The 14,426-nt window shown below is 39.9% G+C and overlaps 2 gene segments (V, D, J or C); one reads left to right on the top strand and one right to left on the bottom strand.

The window, feature by feature from the left end:
• LOC127546387 (immunoglobulin kappa variable 3-11-like) overlaps positions 1 to 11,839 on the top strand; it is a 68,886-nt gene extending 57,047 nt beyond the window's left edge. The window contains 2 exon segments of the V gene segment in view: positions 8,576 to 9,085; positions 11,820 to 11,839. Coding sequence covers positions 8,576 to 9,085; positions 11,820 to 11,839 — 530 coding nt within the window.
• LOC127547568 (immunoglobulin kappa variable 3-11-like) lies at positions 3,169 to 5,099 on the bottom strand. The segment is given in 2 exon segments: positions 3,169 to 4,786; positions 4,995 to 5,099. Coding segments are annotated over 2 exon segments (507 nt in total).
• Positions 11,840 to 14,426: the final 2,587 nt, after the last annotated feature.

Genomic DNA, 14,426 nt, shown 5'->3' with positions numbered 1-14,426 from the left:
TCTCTCAGTTAATTGGGGTCAGGATGGGAAGGGAACAAAAGTGTTGATCTAAAAAATACATCCACTGAAACATTTTCAAATTCATGGAAGAAAACATGAAAATTTATTATACATTTTTTCTCAAAAGTCAAGTGGTATGAACTAGAGATTTATAGTTTAACATTTAGTTTAACATTTTGTGTTTTGCCATATGTGTGTTTAGTGTTTAAGGTTAGAAAAATGAAATTTCAAAGATTAAGTTTTAGAGCAGCATGATCAGGAGTAACAAAAAACTGGAAGTCAAGATGACCTGGAGGATGACTATACACATTTCAGCATAAAAAATGTAAAAGGAAATCATTACAAAATAAAAAATGATAGAGATGAAGAAATCAGAGAAAAAAATCTGGAAAGATTTGAATGAACTGATGTATAATAAAGTAATTTCATCTAGGAGGAAAATTTATTGAATGACTACAAACATCAGGAATCTATTAAATGCAAAGTCCAATCAGGGCAAGAAAGGTCTGACAGTCAAGCATACTCCCTTCTTCTCAGAAGAGATGTTGGATGTAAGGAATCTATTCTAAGACATAAACAATGTATTGACTTGTTGGGCTTTACTGTATTTGTGTGTATGTGTGTGTACATGTGTGCGTGTGCACACACACAAAATAAAAGTATTTAGTGTGTGAATCACACACTGAGTGTGTGTCAAAAAATAATTACAACTAAATATATGCAAAATTGGCAACTAAAATACTAAGCTAATATTTAGAAACAGTTGGGTAGAGACTGCCATAAACTAAGTTGGGTGCTATTTGAATGTACACAGATGCACAGATATGCACATATACATACACACACTTACACACACACACTTACATACATCAGTACAACAATCCTTCTCAGGCCATGGTCCTACCTGGAATTCATAACTAAGACTGGGTTCCCAGGAAGATGAACATGAATTTCTAGGAGTAATGCTGAGGGACCAATATTACAGTACCTGAAAGCTCCCTATCAACAAAGAGCCTCAGTTTATTAAAAGCATTCTTTCAGATGACACTATGAGAACCTTTAGTACAAAACATTCCCAGCAAAAGCCTGGACCTTATCTTATACATGAATATAAAATATTAAAAACCCAGAGCCAAAGTCAAGTACCCCTCTACTTATTTGTAAAGGATGTGAAAGGAACTACAAATTTCAGACTGAGCAAGACAGGTCTTGGGACCTGTAGCAGTTCAGAGGGGCAGAAGTATTCCAACAAGATTCTTTATATTAAAAAAAAAATACAATATTACTTGATGTGGGTAGAGAGATTTTCTCTAAAAGAAAGTCAGGAACACATAATATCAAAAATTGTTTTTTAACCTGACTGCAAAGGCTCCCTTTGACACTATACTAAATCTAAGGTCATACAATGGCTCACCACATACATAGTAGGATATAGCGTCCCTAGTTCCATTTGGTTCCAGATAAGAATCATAATTAAGATTTTAGAACAGCAAAGTTCCACTGAATTTATAGGATATTCTTGTTTGCTTGTTGTGCTTTATTTGTTCTTCAAGAGGACCCAAATGACATCACTATGTTAAAGTCCAATTACAGTGTGTCCAGCTGGGATTGATCAGACCAATATGATGTCAGAAGTTTTCTGCCACAGGTTGGAACAAATAGTTCCTATGAACATTGGGGGAGACTTTCTAACTTTGCATATCTGGCATTTCTTCTGAGTTAATTCAATTCGTAGGCTAAGGATTAACTAGACTAGAAGTCTTTTTTTCTCTTTTTTCTCCTTCTTCCTCCTCCACTTCCTCCTCCATCTTCTACTACTTTTCTTTCTTAAAAAAAATAGAATAAAATACAAGTCAAGTAGGTCCCATCTTTGGCCATGCTAAGGTCATCCTTTCAAAAAAATATTTTCACTTATAGTAGTTCCCACACTGCATTTGCTTTGATCACCTAGTGGGATATCCTTTGAATGGTTGATTGACAATTGTGTGATTTATTAAACAATCACACCTGAAATCAAAATTTAGCATAATATCAGATTACCATCCCATGAGATTTTATCTGAAATGTGAACTTTCACTAATGAGAACTAAATGATAAATACAATTCTTATCATTCTCATGTTTTTGAAGTAAATTAACTTGCCAATAAAAGATACCAGGACTTTCAAAAATCACTTAACTTCCTTTTCTTTTGCTCTTTCTATTTCTCCACTTTAAACTCATTCTGTCATAAAAACAAACCATTAGAAATGAATAAAATAGATACCTTCTATAATTCTGCATAAATAATGGATATATAACTGTCTCCTCAAAATAGATCCCTCAGATTATCTCACTGATAATCATTTTCAGACTGAAGATTTTTGTCCCTCAAGGTACCATATATCAACATTTTAAGCAAAAGTAAATCCTTAAGATTTGGGTCTGTTAAGACCTAGTTCGTTTAAATTATAATTTTAATACAAACTTTTCCATGTATAACTTCATTATTTTTTATGATTACAAATCATCATATAAATTACTCTGTAGAGGGCCTCAGATAGCCACAAGTAACCCTAAAGAACTTTCTATATTATTATATTATATTTTTATAATATAACTATTGATTTTTTTTTATTTTTGATAAAGATTCATTGACTCCAGAAGACAGGTTTTATAACTCATTAGAAGGGCAGTGTCCACTGTGAGCAGTTCCACAATCTTCAGATAATTGCCTGGTGATATGGAGAGATCCAGAAAGTAGTAAATGGAAGGGACAAGATAAATTAGCTGCTTGCGGGGGAGGATTTGTTTTTATTTCTACAGATGGAGAAGGTACAGAAGAGCATAAATGTAATGTCTGGACTAGCTCTCTGGAGGAGCTTTGGTCTTATGTGGTGGTCCCTTCCATTCACCACTTCCATTCACCACATCAGGCAGACCACGGGCTGCCTGATATTGAATAAATGACTTAACCTGCACATGATAGAGGAAACGTCCAGGGATTCTGAATGTTAAAAGAAGTACCAAGTTGTAGGGAAGATGTTCTTTGCATTGGGAGCTTATCACAAGAAATCACACCAGGATAAATTGAGATCTGTATTAATACCTATATCGATATATCTCCCCAGGTGTTTCAGTAGTAATGTGTGGGACAGTGAACCCAAATTAAAATCAGAGACTATGAGAGTAAGAAATGGCAAAAAGGGATTTATTACGATTTCCTGAGAAAGAACAACTCCCAACAGACAAGGTGTCGGTAGAGGAGTGCAAAGTGCAAACTGTAAACATAGAATTATATAGACTCTAACCAGAAACCCCCATCCCACCTTCTGACTTTTTCAGCCTCTGGCTGGAAAGTTCTAATTTACCCAGAGATTAAATCATGTTAAATCTTTATCTAATATCTTGCAACTGTAGCCTTCAGTTCTGTTTGCAATAACAGGTTTAGATTTAGGGAAACAAAATGAAATTAGGGTTTCTGGTGGTCAGGACCTTAAATGATAAGGTCTAGTGGCAGGTTCAAGGTTCAAGGAACCAAATGGAGAGGTTTGGCTCCCCTGCAACCTCTTGGGATTTGGTGCAAGGGTGGGGAGTTTTGGGGATTCTCTTCTGGCGGTGCAGAGGCTCTCTGTAAAGGAATTTACAGACCCGAAAACCTAGATTGATGAAAGAGGTCTATTATGGGGATTGGAAGTAAGGTAAGAAATCCTGACAGAGAGGTATAAAGTCTGGTTAGGGAAATAGGTGAGGGTAAAGAGAGGGTGACTGGAAAAGAATATTCCAGTGGACAGAGGCTTCTTGGCATCCCAAGTATGGCATAGCTGGCATGTTTGGAACCTCTGCAAAGAGAGGCTTTTAGTTTGGCTCTTTTATATTGAGTGTCTTAGTGGGGACAGTCCAAGTTGGCTCAGACCCAGTGGGGGCTGGGAGAGCCCGGATCTCCTATTGGAATTCAAAGGGATGCTTTTTGACCAGGATTTGTAATTGAATCAAAGGCTCTGGCATCCTGGAAAGACAACTTGTCTGGGGAGGATATGCCTTAGCCAGGATGGGCTGGGAATCTGAAAGGAATCACAGATCAATTGGAAATACAGTTTCTTAAAGAGATCCCAACCCACTTCAAGAAGACTCTCTGGCCAGAGATCTCTGGTTTCTCTTTGGTTCTTGCTCAGTTGGGAGTCAGATAAAATAGGAATGGGAGAATGACTGAGGCTCAGGGGATTGTGGGGTGACCCAATCTGAGCCAAGGGTTCTTTTTTTTATGATTTTACTCATGGCTGAAGAGGAGCAAGAGTCCCCAGAGCACCGAGCTCTCAGACCGTGGCCTTTCCCCTGAGCCCCGAGTCCCTTTTATCTCATCAGCCCCAGAGACCCTGCCCCTGAGCAGGCCCCCAGCAGCTGCTGCAGCAGAGGAAGGAGGGGAGGCAGCTGGGGCTCCCTGAGCAGCCAGCCCAGGCCTGGGGAGGTTTTTGTTCGGGGCTGTAACACTGTGGGAGGAGAATAAGATCCTTGATAACAGTAATAGACTGCTGCATCTTCAGCCTCCAGACTGCTGATTGTGAGGGTGAAATCCTTCCCAGCACCACTGCCACTGAAGCGGGCGGGGACTCCGGAGTGCAGGTTGGAAACCCTGTAAATGAGTCGCTGAGGAGACTGGCCGGGTTTCTGTTGGAGCCAGTATAGGTAAGTATTTCCATTACTGTGTACGACACTCTGACTGGCCTTGCAGCTGATGGTGACTCTCTCTCCTGGGCTCACAGACACCAAGGCTGGAGACTGGGTCAGCACAATTTCTCCCCTGGAAACTAAGAGCAGAAATTAATGATCAACCAACATGAAATAAACAGAGGAGAGTCTCTTTCATTCTGATTCTTGGCCCACAGACTCCCTGGCTCCGAAAATCCCCCTGATCTCACAGAAATCCACATTCCCCCTTGGACTGTACTGGCTCCTGTCCCCAGAGTTTCTGAGCTTCCTTGAATTCTCTCATATTTTGTTGTCTCAAGTTCTCACCTGGGACCCAAAGCATCAAGAGCCCAAAGAGAAGCTGGGACAGAGACTCCATTTTGCAGTGAGTCCTCCTCTGTGGCTGCTCTGCCCCCAAGCCCAGTTTATCTCCTTGTGTCTGCAGGCCCTCCCCTTGGGGATCTCTTTATGCAAAGCAGCTGGGAGGTGTGGGGTTGCTGTGAGCAGTCTCCAGCTCAGGGGAAGGCTCTGAGACCTTCATACATTGAATATGTCCCTGATTCTTGAACTTTTGTGGGTGATATGTGCTCCCACAATTCCCACCTATCCTTAGTTTTAGTTCTTGCTTTTTTTTTTTTAATTTTGTTTTGTTTTGTTTTTAGTTTTCATCAGTTTTATAGGTTCATGTGACTGTTATCAGGATCTAACATGTTGAGCCTGAGGTGAGGAACATTCATCTTCCTGAAATCTAATCTTGCCTTGGATACTTAATTGTTATGTGACTCTGGCCAAGTCATTTAACCTTGTTTGCCTCAGTTTCCTTTTCATAAAATAAATTGGAAAAGGAAATGACAAATCACTCCAGTATCTTTGCCAAGAAACCCCTGAATTGGATTACAAGGTGATAAATATGAATGAACAAAAATAAAAATAGTTCCAAATTCCAGAGGGATTGAAGGAGTCAATATGGTGTAGTGAAGAGGTCACAGCCTGAAGTCATCTGACTGCTCCTGATATCCTGCTCTTTATTCCTCCATGACTTCTTATCCCACTAATTAATGATCATTGGGGACTTAGAGAATGGAGCCTCCTAAAATGGAAAACATGCCATTGTCTTATTCCATGGCATGAGTTAGTGGAACCAGCTTTTCTCTAGCTTGCAGAATTCCCTTATGGTCAATACAGCTGTAACTGACCAAAATCTAGAATAAAAACAAATCTAACAGAGGTTAGAACAGTCTGAGATAGAAAGACAGGTCCACAAAGATTGCTACAAGATGTAGAGAGGCCAATATAGATTGGCCAATACAGAGGCCAGCATCTTTTTATGCAAGGAAACACGTTTGTGTCACAAGACACAGAAAAATGTTAAAGATGTGTCAGCTATAATCCCAATAAACAATAAAATAGTAGTTAGATCTCACAGACAATTGTGTCAAATGTTCTTACATTTTTTAAAAAACCTTTAAGGACCTTATTACCTACAGATACAAATATCTAGTAATTGATAGATGATAAGCTAAATACTCATTTGCCTAATTAGTTAGGATATAATGACTATATATAGTCAGATTGGAAACAGCAAAGTATATATATTTGAATTGTACTAATGGTTTCAATTGACTATTTGTTCTGATTATATAAATCTGCTATTGGAGAAAAAGTAGGGACATGGCTATAATATAATACAAAGAACACATACATGACACAGGATAAAGTAGCCTTAACTCAGTTTTGTTTCAGGTAATTGTCCGAATTTTAGTAACAATTCTACCTTAAAACAGACTCAGGAATAATCAGGTGGGTTCTTATTCAAAGGAACACCCCTGCGAGTCAGAAGGATCACACCTTGACAGAGGCCAAGGTTGTTCTCACAACTCTTGCCCAGATACTAATGTCCACTTGTAACAATCCAGGATCACATTCTTCTGAGTAGCTTATGACATATTTCTTTAAGATGGTGGATCACTGGCTTGATAATATATCAGACAATCCTACCTGAATTTAAAACTCCAAATAATATCAGCTACAGTCCCAAGAAATTTTATCTCCAATAGAAAATCTCATTAATCAAAGCTTCAGATGACTCTAGAGCTCAAAGATCACATATCCTAAATAGTATTGACTATGATCTTACTTTGATAAGAGTAGGAGGTTCATGCTAGGAAGTTTAGTTCTTTGCCAAGTTTCCTAGAGCCAACAGGAAGCTGGTAGAGATTTAATGAATATCCATTTGACTCCTCTGTAAATGAAAGAAAATTACAATTATTTATATTGACTTGGAGCCCTAAGCTTATAAAGATTTTTATGTTCTTTTATTCATCTGATTAATAAGTAAATCTTGTATGTTCAGCCATATCTTAGGGAGAGGATTAAATTAGGTACTTTTATTAATTCCTTCCAACTCAAACACTCCTTCCTTCTTTATATATATTTTTCATCACTTTGCCAACTTGGAGAGGTTTATAATCTGATCAAAGTCACAGAACTACTAATTAGTAGAAACTGCCATTTACTAAGGCCAAACTCCAAGGTTGATTGCTTTTCCTAAATCCTTGCTAGGTGCAAGCCCATCTTTCCAAAAATAGGCTCTCCCTCTTCTCTCTATTGGAAGGAAAGTTCTTCATTTGGGATTTCACTTTGATTAATGAGGAAAAACTCAGAATGAGGGGATTTTACTATGTAGCAGCATGTTAATGGGCTCAAGATCAGCCATAGCTTCAAGGTGGGGAAAGATTTCATAAGTCAGTTTGGGACATTCAGATAAGTCTCCCTTAAAAAGATGGTTTTCATCTTAGTTCTTTCCCAGGGATTTGATTAATTAGCACACAGATTTACCCAGATCCATTTTTCTAAAATAGTCCCAGCCAATTTATTGGATGGATCTGAGTATGGGTTCTCTAGGGCTTGTCTAGAATGGAAAGATGGGAACCAGGGCAGATTCAACATTTTCTTTCACATTAATATTTTCTAGTGACTGACAAAACCCTCTCAGAAATGAGGCTCTACTGGCTTTTCTGAGGGGCTTAGACTAGGATCTGTCCAGTCTGAGCCAGATCCTCCTCCAGTTCCCTGGAGTTCTCCCCTTCTCCAGCAGAGGGAGGCAGTGGGGCAGGTCCAGGAGCAGAGTCAGAGGAGTCCCCTCCAAGTTTTACAAGCTGGGAGCTCCAGCCATCTCGGCTTCCTCACCAAGATTGGGAGCTCTGTAATGGTTCTGGAGAATCTAGTCCAGGGACAGGGAGAGAAGCTTCTTTCATTTGTCCACAACCATCTGCAACCACTACCATGAGTCAATAAATCTGATCTTTTATTTGTCCTTAAGGTCCCACATTTAAGGAGATAACAGAGGGGGCCCCTCCCCCAGAGCCAGGCTCAGCCAGGGGGACTCCCTGGGGCTCCCGGGGTCCCTGAGGGGAGGCTCCTCCCACACCGGGGGCTCTTTTGCATCTGGAGCCCAAGGGAGCCGCAGGGAGCCCTGCCCAGGACTTAAAAGCTTCCTCCCTCCTTCCTGCCCCTCAGGGCTCTGGCTGCTCTCTGCTCAGTCTCTGAAAGCCAGGATGAGCTCCCCATGGCAGCTGCTCTGGCTCCTGGTGCTCTGGGCTCAGGGTAAGGCCCAGGAGGGCAGAGAAGGGGTTTAGGAGATCACAGGTTTTCAGGAATAACTCGATGCCCACTCAATTCACTGGGCGAGCAAGCTTAGGTACAACACAGGCAGATGGGTGCTAACAAACATATACAGAGCACAGAATAAAATCTTTGCAAACAAAAAGACTTTTTTACTCACATTGGCAATAAATGCTACTAATTAGCCATTGGGGATTTCTGGAGTCTACACAAAATTGTCTCCTTCGTGTTCTTTAAATTAGGCATTCACACATTTCTTTCCTTTAATTTTGTTAATTTCCTAGATTCCCAAGGAGCCATTGTGCTGACCCAGTCTCCAGCCTCCTTGTCCGGATCTCCAGGAGAGAGAGTCACCATCAGCTGCAAGGCCAGTGAGAGTGTATATAGTTACTTGCACTGGTACCAGCAGAAACCCGGCCAGGCCCCCAGGCTCCTCATCTATGTTGCTTCCAACCTGGCATCCGGGGTCCCTGCCCGGTTCAGTGGCAGTGGGTCTGGGAGTGATTATACCCTCACCATCAGCAGCCTGGAGCCTGAGGATGCTGCACATTATTACTGTCAGCAGTCTGGGAGCTCCCCTCTCCCACAGTGCTTCAGGCCTGATCAAAAACCTCCCCAGGCTGTTCAGTGGACTCAATTCATAGCAGCAGGTGCTTCCTTCGGGGTCCCCAAGGCAGAGCAGCCCCGGCTCTCTGGGCAGGCTCTCACCTCCCAGGGCTTTCCCTTTCTGGTCCCTCAGGTCCTCCCCTTTCTAACTCAGCCTTGTCAGTCACAAACCCATCTGCACAGCCAAGGCAGAAGGGAGGTAGCACAGCCCCTGGGAAACCAAGGGGAAAAACCTAACAGGGAAAAGCTGACATTTCAGCTTCACTTGATATGTTTATCTCAACATAAAGTGTTTCTCTTGTTGGGAGCCCAAGTTTGTGTTGAGGAGGCTTTGTTCTAGTTTTCTCCAGCAAATGATAGAAACGTTACTGTTCTTCGGTCATGTCTGAGTCTTTGTGATGGCTGGGGTTTTTCTAGTAAAGGCCCTGGAACTGTTTACTATTTCCTCATCCAGCTCAATTCACAGATGAGGAAACTGAGGCAAATATTTTAAGTGATTTGCTCAGGGCCACATAGCCCAGGGGTAGTAAGAGTCAAAGTTCAGATTTGTAGTCAGGAATAGGAGTGTTAAGGATTCCAGGTCAAGGGTTCCATCCACTCATTGCACCACAAGGCTGCCATGATGTAGACTAGATTGCTTTTTCTCCAGCTAGGGCCACACTAGTCCTGAATGACTGAGGTCATTATGACTTAGGCTAGACCTAGAACCAAGGTGAATGTTGATCCTCATAGAACTTCCTTCACCATGCCCCTAATTACAAATCCATTATTTCCTGCATCTGAAGAACCATGGTTTTATTGGCTGACTCAGGCTAATGTGTGCACCTGGCTAGGTTGGTGTGTCCCTCCCACCATTTCCTAGGATAGTACCTGGCAGATCCCACATCCACTCCCTATATCATCTGCACTAGGTGTCTCTACCTCTATTCTATATCCCAAGGGATCTCTTGGTAGAATGAACGTCCAAGACTCTGTCCTTTCCCTTTAGGACCAAGAGCACCCAAATATGTTCTATATTTCTTAAAGGTTTTCTGGTCAGCCTTCTCACTGAAAAGATGATGAGATTGGTTCAGCAACTAGGTTCAACTCAATGGTGCTTTGGATCCCTATCCTTACAATGTTCCCAGAATATTACTTTATTTTCATGCTCCCAATCTTAGGAGTGGGATTGCATGAGGTATAAGCAATTGCTAACATTGAATTTTTTTCCTTGAATTTTCTTACCTGTCAGGATTTTCTTACTTGAAATGAAGGTCCTAGAATAGGCAGAGTAAAGTCTATACAAATGTAATTCATTTTATATGGAACAAAAGACATGGGCAGCCAAGGAAATTAGATATGCTCTAAGAGAAGGTGCTTGAATTCAGTTTTGCAGAATGCTAGGGATTTTTAGAATCTGGCATGTTTAGAGTAAAATTAAGGAATGGGGATCAGCCCAAGAATGACCTAGAGAAAGAAAATGAAATATCCTTTTTAATAGAAAGCAAGATGGCTATTTAAGTTGGATTGTTGTTGGAATATATGGGAGCTTTTGGAATACATGGAAGCCACCTGACAGTGGCTGCTGGAGATCCAACCTAGACCTACAGAATGGATCTCCTCTTATAAGAGGATGATATAAGGAGACTGAGAGACAGTTGCTGTTCTCTGACTTCTCCACTGAGAGGCTGTTGCATTGTCTGACCTCTCTCCAATTTATCTCATTCCCAGTCTGTAAAACCTGTGTCAGCAAAGGCTGCCTTGCAACTCCTTCAAATGTTATGATTCCCAGCTGTGGAGGCTCTCAGAGAATTGAGCTGTTCCTTAACAGATTGTGGGATTAATCAAAGAGTAAATTGTACAATTAATTTGTAGAGGGATGCTGAACTATGTAGGAAAGGTCTTAAACAATAGGATGGTTTGTATTTTATCCTAAAGAGCAAAAGAACCCATTAGAGTTTATTCAATCTGTCAGTAAGCCTTTATTAAACTTCTTCCATTTGATGTGCTCTATGTAGAGGAATTTTATGGTCGGATCTATTGTCTATTTAAAGTACCAGAGGACATCAGGACTTGGCCATCTATATCATTTAAAACAGAAATACTTTCTGAGGCCAAAGAAGACTACTCTGTTATCTATTGATCAGTAAAATGAATGCATTTTCTAAATTACTTCCTAAGGAGGAAAGAATGAGGAAGAACAAAAGAAGAAGGAAGAATTATGAAGTAGCAATCTTATCTCTAATGGAACCATCCCAGAGAGAGGCTGAAATGAGGGATTGGGGCTGAGGTTCTTGCAGCCAAAGTTCCCAGTTAGGAGAAGGGAAATCGGTTCTTGCATTCTCTGTACCTGCATGTGATTCTTTGTGGAAATTCATTTCATTGACTTATTAATGATTCCTCCCACTTCAAGAATCCTGTCTTGGCCATGTGATAAGGCAATTTCATTTAAGGAACTGAACGCAGAAGGACCCTCTTGTAAAGTCTGGACTAACTCCCTGGAGGCCTCAGGATCAGCCAGAGTCAGGATAAGTAAAAGTCCTTGGTCTTTAGGGGGAGAAGTGAAGGAGACAGAACTGACTGCCACAAGGCTCCAGGATTCTTGAGCCCCAAATCACCAACTTCTCTCCTCCTTATCCTGCTGCAAAAGTCACTTTGCCTCTGTTACCCACCCTCTAATCCTTGCCTACAATTATCTTAACACCAAACACTGAGCCAGCACCAAGAGTGAGAAGAGCTATTTACCCAAACATATGCTAATAGAGTCATTGTCCCGTAGCTAATATGTAATTAGCCTTAAATGCTGGGTTGTCTGATTCAAGCACACCTTTTTAGAGTTCCAGCCCTCTATACTCTCTCTTCTTAGTTCATTGGCTATAAGAAAGAGCTTATTCCCATCCTTGATGAATGGGCCTGTTTTCCCCTTCTTATTATTCCTTTTAGGTTTCGCCTTGGCTGGTTGATTATTGTTCAGCTTTGCAGTTGAGGAGGACAGAAATGACATCTCTATGCTAGTCTCAGTGTACAGTGTGTAAATCTTTGGCTGATCAGACTGATATGACCTAAGAAGATTCTACAAGATGGTTTATATGGACATTTAAGCATATGTATTTCTAAATTTGTATAGCCCATTTTTTTAGCTGCTTCAATTCTGCTTCTCTTCTATAGTACAGCATTTTCTTTGATAGCATGCTGGATGATTCAGTGTCAGTGTCTCCCATGTCTCATAATTTATACAAAAGTTGTTCAGAGCTATGTTGAGAATGCCCTTACGTTGCTTCTTCTGATTTCAATGTGAGCACTTGCCTTGTGTTCTCCTCATGAAATCTTTTACACAAATGTATTTTGGGCATTGAAACAATGGGACCAGCCCATTGGAATTGACCTCTGCAGCAGTTTGGCTGCTTGGCAGTTCAGCACAAGAACAGAACTCTGCCTTCACTGCTTCCCCTTGCCAGATGAGCATCAGAATTTTCCAAGGAATTCAGTGCAAAAGGAAGCAATTCCATTTTGTAGCATAGTGCTGGCAGACTTTCCAGGTTTCCCAGGACACAATAATGAGGTTGGCCCAACAGTTCTGTAGACCTTCAAGATGATAGGTAGTCTAATCCCTCTTTTCTCCCCTGCTTACACTCAGAACTTCCCAAAGGCTGAGCTGCCTCTGTCAATGCATGTATCAACCTCATTACACATGTGTACATCCCTGGAAAGTATAGTGTCAAAGTAAGTGAACTTATTTACAATATTCAAAATTTCTCTATTTTCTGTAACAAATCATTCCATGTGTTGAAGGTGTGGTACTAACTGGGAGGGAACTACTGTGTTTTTGATATTAATTGTCAGATCATTAATAAAATAATGAAATAGTTAAGAGTAAAAGATAAAATGATACAGGTGATATCTTTTGACTTATGAAAGGATTCTAAGTTCTAAGTATCTGCTTCCTTGGTCTTTATTACCAATTAGCTGAAATTGTTCACCTATTCAGCCAGGGAAGTCTTTATTTGTATGGAATAGACTCCCTTCTAACTCACCAAATGATTTGAGGTCCATCAGTTACAATCAATCTTAGTTAGTTCATCTGCTGGAGTGGGGTTGCTTAGCATGCTGGGTGACAGACACCAAAAATGGAAAAAAGCCCTGAACAATAGGTTGGGCAGCCCCAAAGCTAGAGTTACTAGTCTTCCTGAAACAGCCCATGTAACTCAGAATTTTCATTAGTTCCTGTATTAAAGTTTGTTTCAAACTTTCAACTGAAAATCTTATGTTGGTGTACCCTACTATCTTGTTAAAGATCTTCTAGAAATAACTACAGATTAATGATCCATGGGAGACAGAGTTCTTTCATTAATCAAAGGGGAAAATTGAGAAAATAAAATTGATTCTCTAACACGTGTAATTGATCTTATTTACCATTTGTTGATTTTATTTTATTACTATCCAAATCATTTTTTGTTTCTGAAACTTAGTTCAGAAATTCACCTGAACTGAAATGAGTTAAATTCAGATAATGAGTTCTTCTGTTTTACTGTTGCTTAAAAGAAATCTGCTATCCTTGACAAATATAGGCAAATTCTAGAATGTTTGGTCCAATAGCATCACCAAACTATCCTTCCAGGATTTCTGGTTCATTGTCAGTATCTCTGACCTTGAAAGTGAACTCAAAAATGAACATTTCTAAGTCACAAGAAAGAAGGAGGCTGTTGACAGCTCCTCATTCCCAAGTTTAAACCAATCATATTGAATCATATGCTTCATCTGTATAACCAATCAAGAGTCATAACTTCTACAATGTCACCAATCTTAAAATCAATTTTATTTTTCCTCACCTACTCTATACTGTTCAGAAAGGAGTTGCATCTTGATTTAAGAGTCTTTGGCTTCAACTGAGCAGTCATTGACCTGTTTTATTAAAAGGTTGCTTAATCAGAACAAATTCCAAGGCTGGCAGTTTAATAACAATTATCCTAATAATAATTCTAATTATTATGATTATTATATTGCATTTTCTATTAGATTATGAGAACCTATGGAGCAAGAACTATTTCTGCTTTTATTTTTGTATCTCCAACACTAAGCATTTTGTTTCATAAATTAATAAATTCTTTTTCAACTGATAGTGTCTGAAAACTGATCAAAGCATAATGTTTTACTATTGTTTTCTTTTTTTAACTATATTTTGTTCCACAATTAATCCACAATTAATTAATTTGGTAATATTAATTATTCTGGAAATATATTTAGCATTATGGCAATATTAAATTGTTTACTCAGTGAGGGGAAGAAGAGGGAGAGAGAGAATTTGGAACTCAAAATTAAAAAAAAAACATTATTTTTATATATAATTGGGAAATTTTTGTAAAAAGCAAGTAAAGCCTAGTGCTTTTTCATGAATTCATTTACTGTTATTTGATGAGACAGAAGAGAGACTGGAGGATGGTGGACCAAACAGGAGGCTCTTGCAATCCCCCAAGACACAAGTGATTAGCCAGAAGGGAATGAGTCTTCTTGTCTCTGGAAGCGTCACCATCACCTTCACAGCCTCCCATT

Source organism: Antechinus flavipes, chromosome 2, assembly GCF_016432865.1.
Source record: "Antechinus flavipes isolate AdamAnt ecotype Samford, QLD, Australia chromosome 2, AdamAnt_v2, whole genome shotgun sequence".
Classification (NCBI taxonomy): domain Eukaryota; kingdom Metazoa; phylum Chordata; class Mammalia; order Dasyuromorphia; family Dasyuridae; genus Antechinus; species Antechinus flavipes.
Note: the sequence above shows the minus strand (reverse complement) of the source record. Positions and strands in the feature narration are given on the sequence as shown.